General features: G+C 34.3%; 1 protein-coding gene across 1 annotated transcript; it reads left to right on the top strand.

Moving 5' to 3' along the window:
• Window positions 1-379: 379 nt before the first annotated feature.
• LOC132171849 (anaphase-promoting complex subunit 4) lies at window positions 380-14,277 on the top strand. Its single transcript, XM_059583261.1, has 19 exons — window positions 380-729; window positions 813-924; window positions 1,256-1,347; window positions 2,431-2,514; window positions 2,969-3,208; window positions 3,923-4,003; window positions 5,671-5,822; window positions 6,068-6,228; window positions 6,327-6,427; window positions 6,551-6,625; window positions 7,214-7,393; window positions 8,190-8,272; window positions 8,352-8,450; window positions 9,716-9,820; window positions 11,066-11,204; window positions 11,489-11,716; window positions 11,803-11,955; window positions 12,398-12,479; window positions 14,049-14,277. The coding sequence occupies exons 1-19, from the start codon at window positions 661-663 to the stop codon at window positions 14,141-14,143; spliced, it is 2,331 nt and encodes a 776-aa protein (XP_059439244.1). The 5' UTR covers window positions 380-660; the 3' UTR covers window positions 14,144-14,277.
• Window positions 14,278-14,613: the final 336 nt, after the last annotated feature.

Here is a 14,613-nt window from a genome sequence, read left to right as displayed (position 1 = left end):
CATTTTTTAAAAATTGGGGATATATTATTATTGTTTTGGTAGTTTTGAGGGTAAATTGTCGTAATTGATAGTTTGGAGGTAGATTGTTATTGTGGACTTGTGGTGATAGTTAAGGAGGTTAAATAGACTTTACCCAAAATAAAATAAAAGTAAAGTTTACTTATCCCTTTAAACTATCACATAAAAAATAAAATAAAATATAAAGAGTGAAAGAAAAAAAAGTAAAGTCCACGTGCTCATCAAATTACCATCTAATTGATAATATTTTCCTAAAATTTTAATTATAACAATGCCCTCAAACTACCGAAACATTAACAATCTCATGTGAATGACCAAATTTCCTTTAGTAGAATAAACCATTCAACTCATCTATTAAAAGTTGAAACCCAAAAAGCCCGCCCTCTTTCTCACACTTCCAACACCAGCAGCTCCTGGCAATCGCCACCGCTTAAGCTCTCCTCCTCCTCCTCCTCTTCTTCTTCTTTCACTTCATGCGCACTTGCATTGCATTTCTCTCATTTCTCCTCCCCAAACGGCGTCGTCCTACTGGCAGTGTGGTAGTGGCTTAATCTTCTAGGGTTTTATATGTTCTTCGCAATTTATTAGTCTCATTGATTCAACTACTGATCTCTGATCGAGCACCTTTTCCAAGTTTCATCCATGAAAACGGACGATTCCCAGCGTGTGCTTCCTTTTCAGCTTCAATTCGACAAACCAGTTGCCTCTCAGGTTTTCAATGTGGCTGTACATGTGTGCTGTGCTGTGTGTATATGTGTGCGTGCATTTTCTAATTCGGGGATTTACAATGGCAGATAAAAATTTCGGAATGGAACCCCGAGAAGGATTTGCTGGCCATGGTTACGGAAGACTCCAAGATTTTGCTGCATCGTTTCAATTGGCAGAGGTTGTGGACAATTTCTCCTGGTGATTCTCTCTCTCTCTCTCTCTCTCTCTCTCTCTCTTTTGCCTAACTCAATTTCCACGATTTGTATTAATCTATTGCAAATTTCACAATCCAAATTAAGTCGTTCAATTGGTTGATTGTTGTAGTTTCCTATTCAATTGATCATAATTTGGTATTACTTCAGCACACACATGTATATATGTATATTTGTATGTGTATATGGTATGCTGCTCTGATATATATATATATATTCTTATTTTGTATTTTGAGTTCAAATTTTGCTGATGGATTTCAACATTTGCGAAAAGTGCCTTAGTAGTGTACTTACTGAATTTCTAAAACATTTTCTAGGAAGGTGCATAACATCATTATGTTGGCGACCTGATGGTAAAGCCATAGCTGTTGGGCTTGAAGATGGAACAGTCTCACTGCACGACGTTGAAGTTAGTAGCCTTACTTTATTGTTCGAACTTGCTATTGGTACTCATTAGTTGGTTGTTACTTTCTCTAACTCCTAGATTTGAAATCTATATTTTTCATGTGGTAGGCAATAAATAATTTTGTGAGATTATTTCTATTTTTTTTTCATTTGCTTTTCGGATTTGCCTCTGGTTGTTGAACTGCATAATCATTAAACTAAAGTTAGTTGCATAGATTGTCTGCTTATACATACAGCTTCTGGCCCTTTTCCTGTTTCATATCAGCTCGAAAGTCGTTATGGTGCCTTGTAACCGAGCTTGGGTAGTTCATGATTGCTTTATGAGTACTGTTGACATAACTCTAATATCCAATCTAGCCAATTGACACACAACGTGGTTGTCAGTTGTAAAATTAAAAAAAAGGTTCATTAATCTCTAAGATGACCCATTTATAAATTAGTCATTTTTGCAGTCATGTTGTGTAAGGACTAGATAGAGTTTCCGTAGGTTTTGATTTTCATAGAGTTCTTGAGATAATTTTCTATGTTGAAATAGGCACATTACGTACATGACTTTTTTTTTTTTTCTCTCTCTCTCTTGTAACTATTCTGGAGATTTACTGCATTGTTACACTACGGCCTTAAGATTTTGCATTTATGGTAGCAGCTGAGGTAGAGCCAAAATTTACTTATTTTATTGTTTACATTCTACCAATCATTATATCGAGGCTGCGATTTTTATAAATAAAGATTTAAATTTTGCTAAATTGGCAGCATCATTTTGCTATACTTTTGTGTTGCTTCTATTTTGTAGACATATATCTTCTCATTCTCGTAATTTAAAAAATAATAATAATAATTTTTTTTTTTAATGCAGACATGAGGTAATTTATTTTATTAACTTGTAGAAATGTGAGTATATATTTGACTAATGGGATGGATGTGGAAACTCTTAAATTTAGTGCATATTTCTTGCCTGTTGGTAACTTTATCTTCTCATGATAACAATGTGTTTGTGAGTGTGTACAACAGAGAAATTTATACTTGAATTTATATATTTCATTGCTTATACCTTCGCTAATACCAGTTATTCTTTAATGTCAAGCAGAATGGAAGGTTGTTGAGAAATTTAAAGTCCCACACTGTTGCTGTTGTTTGTCTTAACTGGGTGGAGGATGGACGTCTGATTACGGTATGCTTTTGTCTATCTATTTGCATTCCATGTACCATTTTGAGCTCAGTGGATAAAATGGATTACTTGACAGTGTCATTTGTTAAAATTCTTAGTGGGAAATATACCTTTTGCAGAACTTTGGGTTGGATGCTTACTAAGAATATATTTTTTGAACTTGTAAGTTTGCAATAGACTCTATTAAGTTTGAAATTGTAGTTAAGCCATGGAAGCTTGTGAAACTTTGAAAATTTAGCATATCAATTTGTTATTCATGCTAATTTTATTAATTGAAGCCATTTATCTCATATTAATAGAAATATTTGCCGACTCTTTTATTTGTTCTCTTTTCACGTTGAAGCCTTTTCCTCTCTCTCTTTAAATTGTGGGGGGTGGGGTGGAGTGTGGAGATCTACTTCTTATTTGGTCACAAAAATATTTTCAGTTCCATCCCCTTTTTCAAATTGGGTTTCAGGATGACAATGGTAACCTATCGACATATGAAGATCGCACTTCTCGTTTCTTCCCTCCTACTCCAACCATTCCTCGGATGCCTGGAGTCGTATCTGGAGATGCTGGCTTTATGGATGACAATGAAGGTTCATTCCGAGAGATGTCAAATTCTTCACAACAACGCTTTAATATTCTGTGCAGTGGAGACAAGGATGGAAGCATTTGCTTTAGCATATTTGGCATTTTTCCAGTAGGCAAAATTGTAAGTTATTATCTTTCTCTGAAATTACTTCTTAACCATGCTGAGTAACCAATAGGCTGATGACCCTTAGCAACTCTTTTTATGGGGTTGATGACACTCACCGATCCTTGTTGATGACTCTCATAAAGGGTCATGTCATATGGTTTCAAGGTGTTGAGCATGCAATCTCCTAGTCTAACCGTACAATCCTTAAAAAGTGTTCTTGCTTTGATGTAATTATTGTCTTTTTGTTAATGCATATTTCATTTCTACCCAGGGTCCTATTAATATGTTCTCTCAGTCCTCCAAATTGTTAAAAGAGTTGGTTTTTACTTGTGAAAGGGCTCTGGTTCCCTGCTGCATAAACTTGCTTTGGCTTAGGGTCCTGGAATCAAATAGCAGGATATGTAGAACTTTGGGAAAGTTGAATTTGTGGATTTAAAGAAAAGGAAAAAATGATGTCTTGTTAGTTATTGGGCCATCCAATTATGTATTCTTGCTGTTCTTATTCTTGTCTGAACCTCATGGTATGGGTACAAATCCTTGGACCAACAGTTCAGTTACTACTTGAGTTTGGACTAAGTTTCTAGGTTATTTTTTCTTTTTTTTTTTTTTTTGTCCCTCTTTTTGCTAATAAGTCATTCCAATATATTCTTTTCAGTTTTATGTTTGATGTGTCACTTAATAGCCTGTTTTATCTTCTTATGTTACTTGTTTATGCTTGTGCATGTACAGAACATACACAAGTTTTTTTCCCCCACTCCTCTTGTCGATATTCAAGCCTCCTACCGACTTCTTAATGCTTCCATTTACAAGGTATATTATCCTTCATGTTTATGGCCTTGAAATCTTTCCAGTATGCATATGATAATAAGATGTTTTTGAATATTTCAAATATTTGTATTGTGTTGTTTAATTAATTCTTAACCAAATTGGATTCATGCATATAATATTGATGAGAAACATGTACCTAGGAATGAGGAATTTTTAGCCCATCTCTACCATGCCAACTTTTTTTCTCCCGAGAGGGTTGTAACCAAGTCAAACTGCATTCATTGCCGCAACTACGATTGCACTAGAAGTCCAAACAAGAGAACTTTGGGAAGATTAGAGTCCTTTCCTGCACTCATTGAGAATCAGAGAGCAATTAACCACATGCCATTATGTTATTTTACTCATTATAAGAACAAGAACATTGCAAATACTTATCATTAAAAAAAAAAAAAAAAAGGAACAATGGAAATGGAAATAAATAAATAAAAGAAACAGCTTTTTAAGCAAGGTAAGACTTCATGGGAAAACAACTCTTTCACGACTTTGTAGGTGAAGAAAGTGAACAAAGTAACATGATACAAGAGTGGATGCATAAATAATCATGACAGTTCCTTGCCAAAGTTAATGAGCTGTTGTGACACACCATTTGGTTTCTGCTAGCAAGGATTTTAGTGAACAGATTCTGATCAAATAAAATATTGGCATAGATTGCCTGTCTGCTTGTCAGAACCAACAATGTCCACCCAACTGAAAGTCTTAAAGTATGACTTTGTGTTGTCTACACTGATTGATTTCATTTTCTGTGACCACTCTCGTCATCACATTTTAAATAAGGTTCTCGTGCTGGTATTATATACATAAGTGCAGGCATTGCTTGAGATCATAATGCTATTTTGGTTATTGCTTTGGCCTGGCCCCTTTCCCCTCAATTTGGGAATTTAAGTAGCTTAAGATTCAAAGTAACAAAGAAACTGTGCTTAATGCCTTTTTGTAAATACTAATTCGCAGTTTCTGGGACTTCTCGCTCTTGGTGCGTAAAAAATAGTGTTGTAAAGGGTTTAGGGGCAATATCCTGAACTAGGAATTATCTACTAAGTGTTCATGTAATGTTGCCTCTCAAGGAAAAGGAAGAACTTTTAAGGATGAATACATTGGCATGAATATGGATAATATAGTGTGTAGATGTAGCATAGAAAACAGAAAACTGGAGCAGTCAGGGACACTTATAGAAAACAAATTTGTTTGTAAATTTGAAGGAGGAACGCACTGGGGTTTGAGTTTCTGGTAGAAAGTAGCTATTGGAGTTGGATCATATATCTTTAGGTTTTATCAAAATTTAATTATTAGTGATTGGCTTGGATTGAAGTTGATCGCTCTCTAAGTTTCTCTTTCATATATCACCTCTTCTATAATTGGCTATCTATCTAAGAAAAAGAAAGGAACTGATAATAAAATAAGCAATCAAATGAATGTAATTGGTTTTTTCTTCATAAGCATGGGTAATGAATTCTCAGTCTCCTTAGATGGAAAGTCCAGCTATGACACTCATTTCGTATTCTATTGAATAAATAGTTATGTAGGATTTTTAGTTTTAGTAGTGCGTCATAAGAAAACCCTCTTATACACTTTTCATTTTCGAAGTTGCTTACAGATAAGCTCCCAGTTGTTTACAAGAGCAAGCTGATCTTGTTACAATATTTTGTCATTAGGTTGCTTTATCAAAAGATCTTTGTCATTTGATAGTTATGTGCTCGGGAGAACTTGTTGAAGGTAGCGATGAAACAAGAAACAGGAAACTGGCTGGACATGGTATGCATGGCTTGCATTGCTTAATGCTCGATACTTCTATATTTTGGAAGAGGTAACTTTGCAGTAGAAATTGGATTGTTGATAGGTTTTTATATTGTCCTAAAACTCCTCTTTTGTTTTACATTGGATTCTCTCTCCTGTTTCTTGTTCACTATTTCAATTGGTTTCTAGTTGCTGGCATAGATTCAAATTTTTGGGCTCCATGAAGTTGATATAATGATGCTATACATTTGTCCTTCTTGAATCTAGCTGTCCCCCCATCTCCCTCTCTCTCACTCTATCTGTTCCTCATTGTAGGAGAAATGAGCTACATCAAGTAGCTCAACAAGCATCTAATATTGAGGATTTGACTGAGGTTATACGGGCATCACTATCAGTAATGTGTAAGCAGTGGAATGATGCTATGCACACTTTTCATGAGAAGTTTGATTCTTTGTCTACTCTGATTGTCGACCACGGTAACTGCTAATAATAACAAAAAACACAGTTCATGAATGTAATTCATATCTCTTCTGTTCTGTTCTGCCATTCAATGGTTTCTATGATTTGTATATAGGACTTGACTCATCTCCCCAAGAGGAGTTTCTGAGCCTTTTAGGTGGTGCACGGACCAGTCCAGCAGTTCATCAATTTCTAGTTAACTCTCTTGGGGAAGTGGTATGCTCAGCCTTGTGTCAACTTTTTAGAAGGAAATTTTGATTTATTTTTTAGATGAATGAGTGATTTCATCTAAAATAATTTTAGATGAAATTTTGATAGAGTAAGTTAATCACTTAACAGGGTGTCAAACGTGTGTCAAAAGCTGTCTGTGGTGCCGGAAAAGAACTTCAGCGCATTGTCCTTGATCATCTACAGGTGCATTATTACATGACAAGCAACTAGTTACTTTGTACTTCCCATTCACTTTCACCGATATTTGTATGCTATCTGATTCTTTTTTATTGGTATTTAAGCAATCCTATGAATTGAGTTGGTTAAATGCATGGATTAAACTCAAATAAAGGTGTCAAAATACGTTATTTTGTATGGCGAATTCTATAGGGCAAAGATATAATAGGTAATTTTCTTTTATTCTGTTGCAGGAAAAGGCTAATTTCATGAAAATAAGCTCAGAGACCAAAAGAAATATAACCATCCTAAAACCAGATAAATCTCTTTGATGACCTACTATTATCAAAAGCTAACATGCGAGTGCGAAATAACTTGTTACCTAAAAGCTGAAGTTGATTACATTACAGCCTTCTTAAGCAAGGTTTACATAGTAATTAATTTGCATTCCCTTTTTTAAAAAAAAAAAAAAAAAAAAAAAAAAAAAAAAAAAAATTATAGATTTGTTGCTAGTTGTTATTTGGTGAAATTGTGTGGCTGATAATAGTTTTGTTTGTCATGTTCTTCATACCAAGGCCTTGATTGGAAACTAAAAGATAAATTTCCATTTCCCAGCCTGCTGCAGAAATTGTTGGATTTAGGATGGGAGAACTGAGGGGCCTTTCAAGATGGCGTGCACGCTATCAGGGTGTTGGTTTGGATGAGACTCTCATCAATGATGCGACAGAAAAAGCTGGTATGTTACTTGTACAAGTCGAACGGTTTATGAGAGTGCTTTCATCTGTGGTGCAGCAGGTATGCTTTTCTGAGGATCCTTTTTTTCTATTTTTGGAAACTGCTATTGATGTTCAAATGCTCCTCTTTCTTCCATATTTCCCAACTATATATTTCTGACAAAATTGTAGTCATAATCTTTGACAGAATATGCTGCTATTTTGTTGAAATTGATCATCTTCTTCAACTCCTAAGAAACAAACTGAGATTAGAAATGGATGACATAATTATGTGACAAAAAGTAGATAAAATAGAATTGTTCCTTAAGTTACATGACATAATTGTAATGTTTGACGAGGCTTGGTTAAGTGTATTTGGTTTTAGGTGAGTCGAAAGTAGTTGTTCATTGCCTCTGCTTTAAGGGGTAGGAGGACAGAGTTGATTTTAGCCAGTGGTGGGGTCTTCTTTCCCTTCCTCTCTCCCTTATCATATATCCATAGAAATATATTACCAACATGTCAATGAAGCCTCGAGACAATTTTTGTAATAATCTCTCTTGCCTTCTCTCTGGATGTTCATGCCATATTCTATTTGAAATCCTGCAAGTTGTTCTCAGATTTGCTTCTTCCTTGTATATATTTTATAAGCGTACATTATATGTTCCTTTCACCAAGAAGGTTGCATTGAATGGACATCTTAAGAAGCAAGAATTGCTCCTTATGAAATTAAAATAATGTAACTTGTTTGACCAAAAAGGTGTATATTAATTGTTGGATGTTAGGAAGATAATTGTGGAAACTGGGTAAAATAAATAAGAGGACAATCCTCTTGGATTTATATATTTCTTGTTTTAGATTTCTGATGTGTTTTCTTTCAGTTTTCAAATTTCTTCAACTGGCTTCTAAAATGTATAAAGCTGCTAATGTCAGAACCTAGTGATCAGCTTCTACCATATGACAGGTTCACCTTTCTGGTTTTCCTTATTATTCCATTTCGGCACATATTTTGCACTCATTTTACTGAATTATTATTTTGGCAGTGAACTTCTTGTGATATTTCTAAAGTTTTTATATGATCAAGATCCTGTTAGACAGTTGCTGGAACTATCTGAAGCAGATTGTGACATTGAAATTGAATTGTAAGTCAATTTTCAGCCACTGACAATCTAATCTCAATTTTCAGCCATTGACAATCTAATCTGTCCTAAAATTATTTCATTTACTGCCTTATCCATCATTATACATCTTTTTGTGCTTATTATTATTTCAGCTTACATAAAACTTACAAGGCAATTGCATGTGTTGACATTTGAGATTATTAGTGTGCTCATTCTAAATCAAGGTTAGTGATGAACATGTTCAAGAAAGAGTTCTCTTAACTACTTATAGAAAAACTAGGGGTATGTTTGTTAAATGTTTTGAAAAGTGTTTTTGGTGTCTTGATTTGAAAATGTTTTGATGTGATAGAAGGTTGAGAAGTGTTCAATTTGAAAAAAAAAAATGTTGTTTGTGGGGTCTACAAAAGAAAATTGTTTCTAAAATTTTTCAAAAAGTGTTTCATGTTTTCAAAGAAACAAACTTTGAACATGCTTATTTTGAGGAAAAAAACACATGCTTGTTTTTCAAGTGTGGAGGCTAACCTCTTCCTTATAATATATTTGGAGAAGATTGAGCCTTTATTTTTTAACACTTTGTATCTTTGGACAACTGCTTATGCTTTTCCTTTGATGATTAGTTATCATGATTTTCTTGTTCTTTTTGCCCTTTCTAACTAGGCGGCTTCGCTTGTATACTTCTTGTGTGTATGGAGGCACTTTTCGCTTTTAATGATATCTTGATTACTTTGATATATATAGAAAAAGAGTGGTTGTACAACCACATTCAATGGAGGAGAGGGATGGCCACCTCTGACCAAGATAGGGTGGCTGTGCGACCACCACTATTTGGTTGGGGTGGCCACACATCCACCCCTCCTCATTTGAAGCTAGCTGTTCGGCCACCTTTTCTTTTCTTTTTTTTTTTTTTAATAAGTCAGCCTCCACACCTGAAATAAGTTTTTTTTTTTTTTCACAAAATATTCTTATAAGGCGTTGAATTTTTCTAAAAAATTATGTGGTGTGGAATTTTTTTGTAAAGTATTGTGTTTTGAAAAGTGTTTCATTTGGTAACTGTTTTCTGAAAAGTGTGTTTTTGTGTTGACAAGAGAAAATACTTTTTCTCTTGCATGCGTGTCTTAAAACATGAAGCAATTCTTTTGGTTGTTTGTTAATGAAGCAATTCTTTTCTGCAGATGTTTGTGTGCATATTTGTATACATGATTACTTGCATGCATGTTTTCATATATGTCGATGTATATGTAGTATCAATGTTGGTTTTCAAACGATCTAATGTCTAAATTCCTTAGGGAAACAATGCAAAATGCCAAGGAATTAGTTCATTTTGGGGGATTTTTAGATTGTGAATATCTACGGAGGACGCTAGCAAAGGAATTTCAGTTGATGGAGTCTAGGTATTTCTTTATTTCCTCATTTTCATTGTTAAATTACCACTTATTCAAAAAGTTTAAGCTGATAGGAAATGATTGATTTAATCATTTAATTAACAGTCATTCCTTCCTTCTATAAAGGGTTTTTTTTTTTTTTTTTTATCATCAAGATGGCAAATATATTCAACATAGCACCAGACAATGTGGGCCCGTTTGGTAAAGTTTTGAGAAGTGTTTTGGATTTTGAAAAGAGTTTTGAAAAGTGTAAAAATTGAAAATTGATTTGGTGGGGATCACATTTGAAAAATGCGTTGTATGTGGGTGGGGTTCACAACATCAAAGTTGTTTTTGTAAAGTTTTGGAGTGTACTTTTGATACAAAAATTGGTAATATTTTTTATCTAGTAATACAAAAAAATTGTGTAAAAACATGTCTCCACTATGGCGGCGATCTGGCGCTGCCTCCAAATGAATCATGCAGCCACCGTGGGGTTGCTACATGGTGGCCTCTAGACGGGGGTTGCTGTATGGTGGCTCGCGGCAGCCATTAGAGATGACGTGGTGGTCGCCAGCTGAATCAGGTGGCCATAGCGGGGCCGCCACATGGGGACCATGGCCGTTGCCACTATCAAGCAATGACAACACCACCGTAACTGCTTTTAAATTTTTACTATAGTTTATTATTATTATTTTGTTTTTTATGTTTTGCAAGTGTTTTGAATTTTGAGAAGAGTTTTGTAGTTTGTTTTGAAAAGTGTGTTAGTGGTGGGGGCCACATCTGGAAATCTGGAAAATTCGTTTGGTTAATTGATATTTAAAAAGAGTTTCAGAGCTTGAAAAATGAAAAATGCTTTTTAAAATTTGACAAAACAGGCCCTGTTTTAGTGGCTTCTCAAGGCAAAAAGGAACTTTTTTTCACTATGTTATCAACAAATTTTTTATTCCATAAATGTGATAAAATCATTGTTTAGTGCTGAAGCACAACTGAATATGTTATTAGTTTTCCAGCCATAAAAGTATATATCAATGAATTTTGAACACCTTTTTTTAAAAAAAAATTTTTACCGGTAATAATATTATTGGAAAAGGGTTAAAAGGGGGGAGCAAACACACCCCCCCCCCCCAACCAAAAAAAAAAAAAGGAAAAATTGTAGGCTTCTATCTTATGTTTTGCTATACGCATGCACACACAATTAATCTCTTTCGGATGTTTACTTTTTGCAGTTTACATAAATTTGGAATTGCTTCATTAATGATTTTATTATTTCAGTTTCAGGGAAGCTTTTCTAATGCCTTTTAGTACAATATCCAAAAAGATACTTTGTGAGAATCTATTGCCGCTGTTCCCTCTTCCATCTACCCCAACATCTACTTCTTTTGCTGTCCCTACATCAATATCATACTATGAGGTACTGTTTTTCTGTGTGTATTTCATGACATCTAGTCAGGGCTGAAATTGTATGGTCATTCGGTGATTTATTCATTGTTTATCCTGTAAAAGCAGATGTAGGTTCTATGTGTTTACATATCTAATCATTCTTTAAAATGCTCTAGACTATAAGAACTTCTAATATTGACGCGCACTCTGCATTTGTATCCTAGGTTAGCAACCAGATTTGTTTATTTTGTTTACTTTTATGAATGAATATCACTCTGCATTGTAATCGTCTTATATTTTCTTTAACATCCACAGGAAGCCTCCCATCCCATTTCATCTTATCAGACTTGTGAAAGTAGGTTTATTGATTATATATCTTTCCAAATACCCGATGAGTCTTTTCCAGAGATTGCAAATTCTATAGGTATAGTAAGAGGGTTTATGAATGACTTGATCAATGTAAAGAAGGGTTATGCTTCATTGGAAGCTGCATTGCTGTGTGTTCCTGATGGTTATCATTGTGTGGATCTTTCCTTATATAAGGTAAAGACCTAGAATTTCCATGTGCATTCTCTTGTTTTTTTTTTTTTTTTTTTTTTTTTTGGGTGTAATTCATTTTGTTAAAACAGGAAAGTCAAATTGTTTTGTTATTAAATGAAACAACTACCTCTTCTGAAAGCTCTGGGGATGCCTGTATGATGATTGTACAAGCAAGTGACCTTCCATTTGTATCTATCTCAAGATCCAGCAGTGTAGAGAATTGGATGTTGCACCAACTCAAGGTAATTTAGCTTACCTGTTTCATCACCATTTCTTGGATTGAATACTTGTAGAAAGATGCCATGGTTTTGCAGTTTTGGTGCATCTCAATGTCATTATAGATTTTTCAGTTTTTGTAGATTTAATATTTCTTTGGATTTCTTCCTCTGTTTATTTGAACTCCTGTCCTTACAATGTGACAACACCTTTTTCCTGTGCACAATCTGTCTAACTTCTTGTTTCTTTATTTTTAATTCTCTCAAGTTGAGTATCTCATTTTTCTTCTCTCAATATCCTCTTCTTTTTTAGTTGCTTGTTCTTTTTAACTTGTGTTCCAATATGTTGGTTTTTTGTAAGAATTAAAATATCTGAAGGTAAATTGCTTTATGTGCCGCTCTTTTCTCAAGAATTTTCTTAAGCTGCTTTTGGTAAAATACCAACTTCTCTGCAAATTTGTATGTGTAGGGCTCTGCTGTCAATCTGCAAATGGAGAATGAAAAAGTTCGCAGTATTCCTCACTCTGTAATTGCTCCCTTGGCAGTTAGCAGTGAGTGTTTCTCATTTCATATTGGTTTATTATGCATTTCGAATTTTTTGAAGAACAATAACCTGGTAGGGGTTCTATCAGGTGGACCAATGACCATGATGATGCATTAATTATTTGGACTAATGATACGACTCAGTGTGTGTGTGTGTGTGTGTGTGTGTGTATATGTATTGTTAGAATGTTGATTTAGTTAAATGATTACATTTATCATTTTTTTTTTTATCAACTTAAGTCTTTAAGACAACCGGTGATTTAACTTGGTTAATATTGGTCCTACGTTTGAACACTGCTCTGTAATTGACCTCCCTGGAGAATTTCACGTGTTGAGTCTCATTTGATGAGTCCATACACGATGGAGAGTGTTAGAATATTAATTTAATTCAATGATCTAACATGTATGAGTATGTTTGCACATACTAGTGAATAGGGCTGTGCAATAAACTGAGGAACCAGCATGGCCCGCTTATTCCAATCTGACTCAAATTATCTGGTTCCAACACGTGTTGGCTTGGTAGTCAGTGATAGTTTTTTGTTTCCGACTCATGTTGGGTCAGAAGTCAGAAATGGGTTGTCGGAAAACCAAGTGGGTCAGTGCCATCCTAAAGCTGTGAGCATATAAGTATGTGTTTGTGCATATATATATATGATATCAAACTTTAGATTCACCTGGAAGAAGAGACTACTTGAAAACCTTAAGAAGTCTGTCTATTTTGCCATAGTATAATTGACTGATTGAATTTCTATGTATTTCTGATATTTCTATGATTGACATATCTAATTATATACGATGCATGTGAACATCTTGACTCTTGAGTAAAATTTCTTTTGCATTGTTCTAGATTTTGAAATGAATATTCTTCTTTTCAATAGGAAAGGTATAATTGATGTAAGATGTAGGCCTAGTTTATAGCAGCAATGTGGTAGTAGATTCTATTCTTGTTTCTTATAGAAAAGTTCTAGTATTATCTTTAGGCTGATTTATAGCAGAAGTTAAAACAAGAACACCTACACGTGAAATATGCAGATAGCTTGTTATTTGTCACTCAAGGTATCATATTCACTACTATTGAAATAGTGACGCTATGATGACTGACTCTTGGGGTTTCCTCCACGAAAATGCTACAGAATCTTGGATTATTACATTTGTGTGGGACCTTATTACTTTATATGTGTGGTTCTTCTATTAATGTGAACTCTCTTGAATTTTGTCAATCATTCAGATTAAATTTATCAACTATAACCTCACATGTCGTCGAAGCCTTTCGTTGTAATGTTTTCACTAATATAATTTTGACGCAAGGCCTCATGTAGGATTGAATGATGGAAAAGGATTCATTTTCTTGTGATAAGTAATAAGAAATTTTATGAGAAAGAGGAAAGTACTTGTGTACACTGGAAGTGTTCTAAATGGGAAAGATTCATGTACTTATTCAATGAGTTGGGATTAAGATATAGTTGAGTGATTATTTCAATATTTGAAAAGCAATATGGTGACCAATGATTCAAGTGTTGTAGATATGTTTGAATGGGTTGTGTAAGTGTCCTGACCTTGTTATTTGAATGTAACAGCATCCCGAGGTGTTGCTTGTGTTTTTGCTGTAAGAAAACGGGCGTTGGTTTACATCCTAGAGGAAGATGAAGATGAGGTCTCAGATACAGAATAACAGCGTATTTTATTATCTATTTATATTTTTCTTTTTGTTTTATATCTTTTAATCTTTAATTATTGTACTTCAAAACTAAAAACACATTGTATGGATTTGATCAATTTTGTTTTATAGATGTAGTTTCGATCGACTATGGGCTATTATTTTCTTCCTTTTTGGTTAACGTGAAAGAGACCTTCAGCATTATTTAATTTAATTAATCCATATGGATATAGAATTGGATGGTATGATGATATTTGTGAAATAATTTTTGGTAAACAATTACTTGATTTATGAATTGTGTATTCTACAGCCTTGAGAGATCCGATATGATGCTTTCCCAAGAAGAGATGATATATAAGCATAGCTTTCTCAAGTGTTTAGAGAGAGAAAAGAGGTAAGCAAATAGATCGTTAAGTTCCATCTGATTTAAGTTCAACAAACAAGCATCAACTCATTTCACCCCGAGGAAACAAATTCTGCTGTGT

This window comes from Corylus avellana, chromosome ca2, assembly GCF_901000735.1.
Source record: "Corylus avellana chromosome ca2, CavTom2PMs-1.0".
NCBI lineage: Eukaryota > Viridiplantae > Streptophyta > Magnoliopsida > Fagales > Betulaceae > Corylus > Corylus avellana.
Note: the sequence above shows the minus strand (reverse complement) of the source record. Positions and strands in the feature narration are given on the sequence as shown.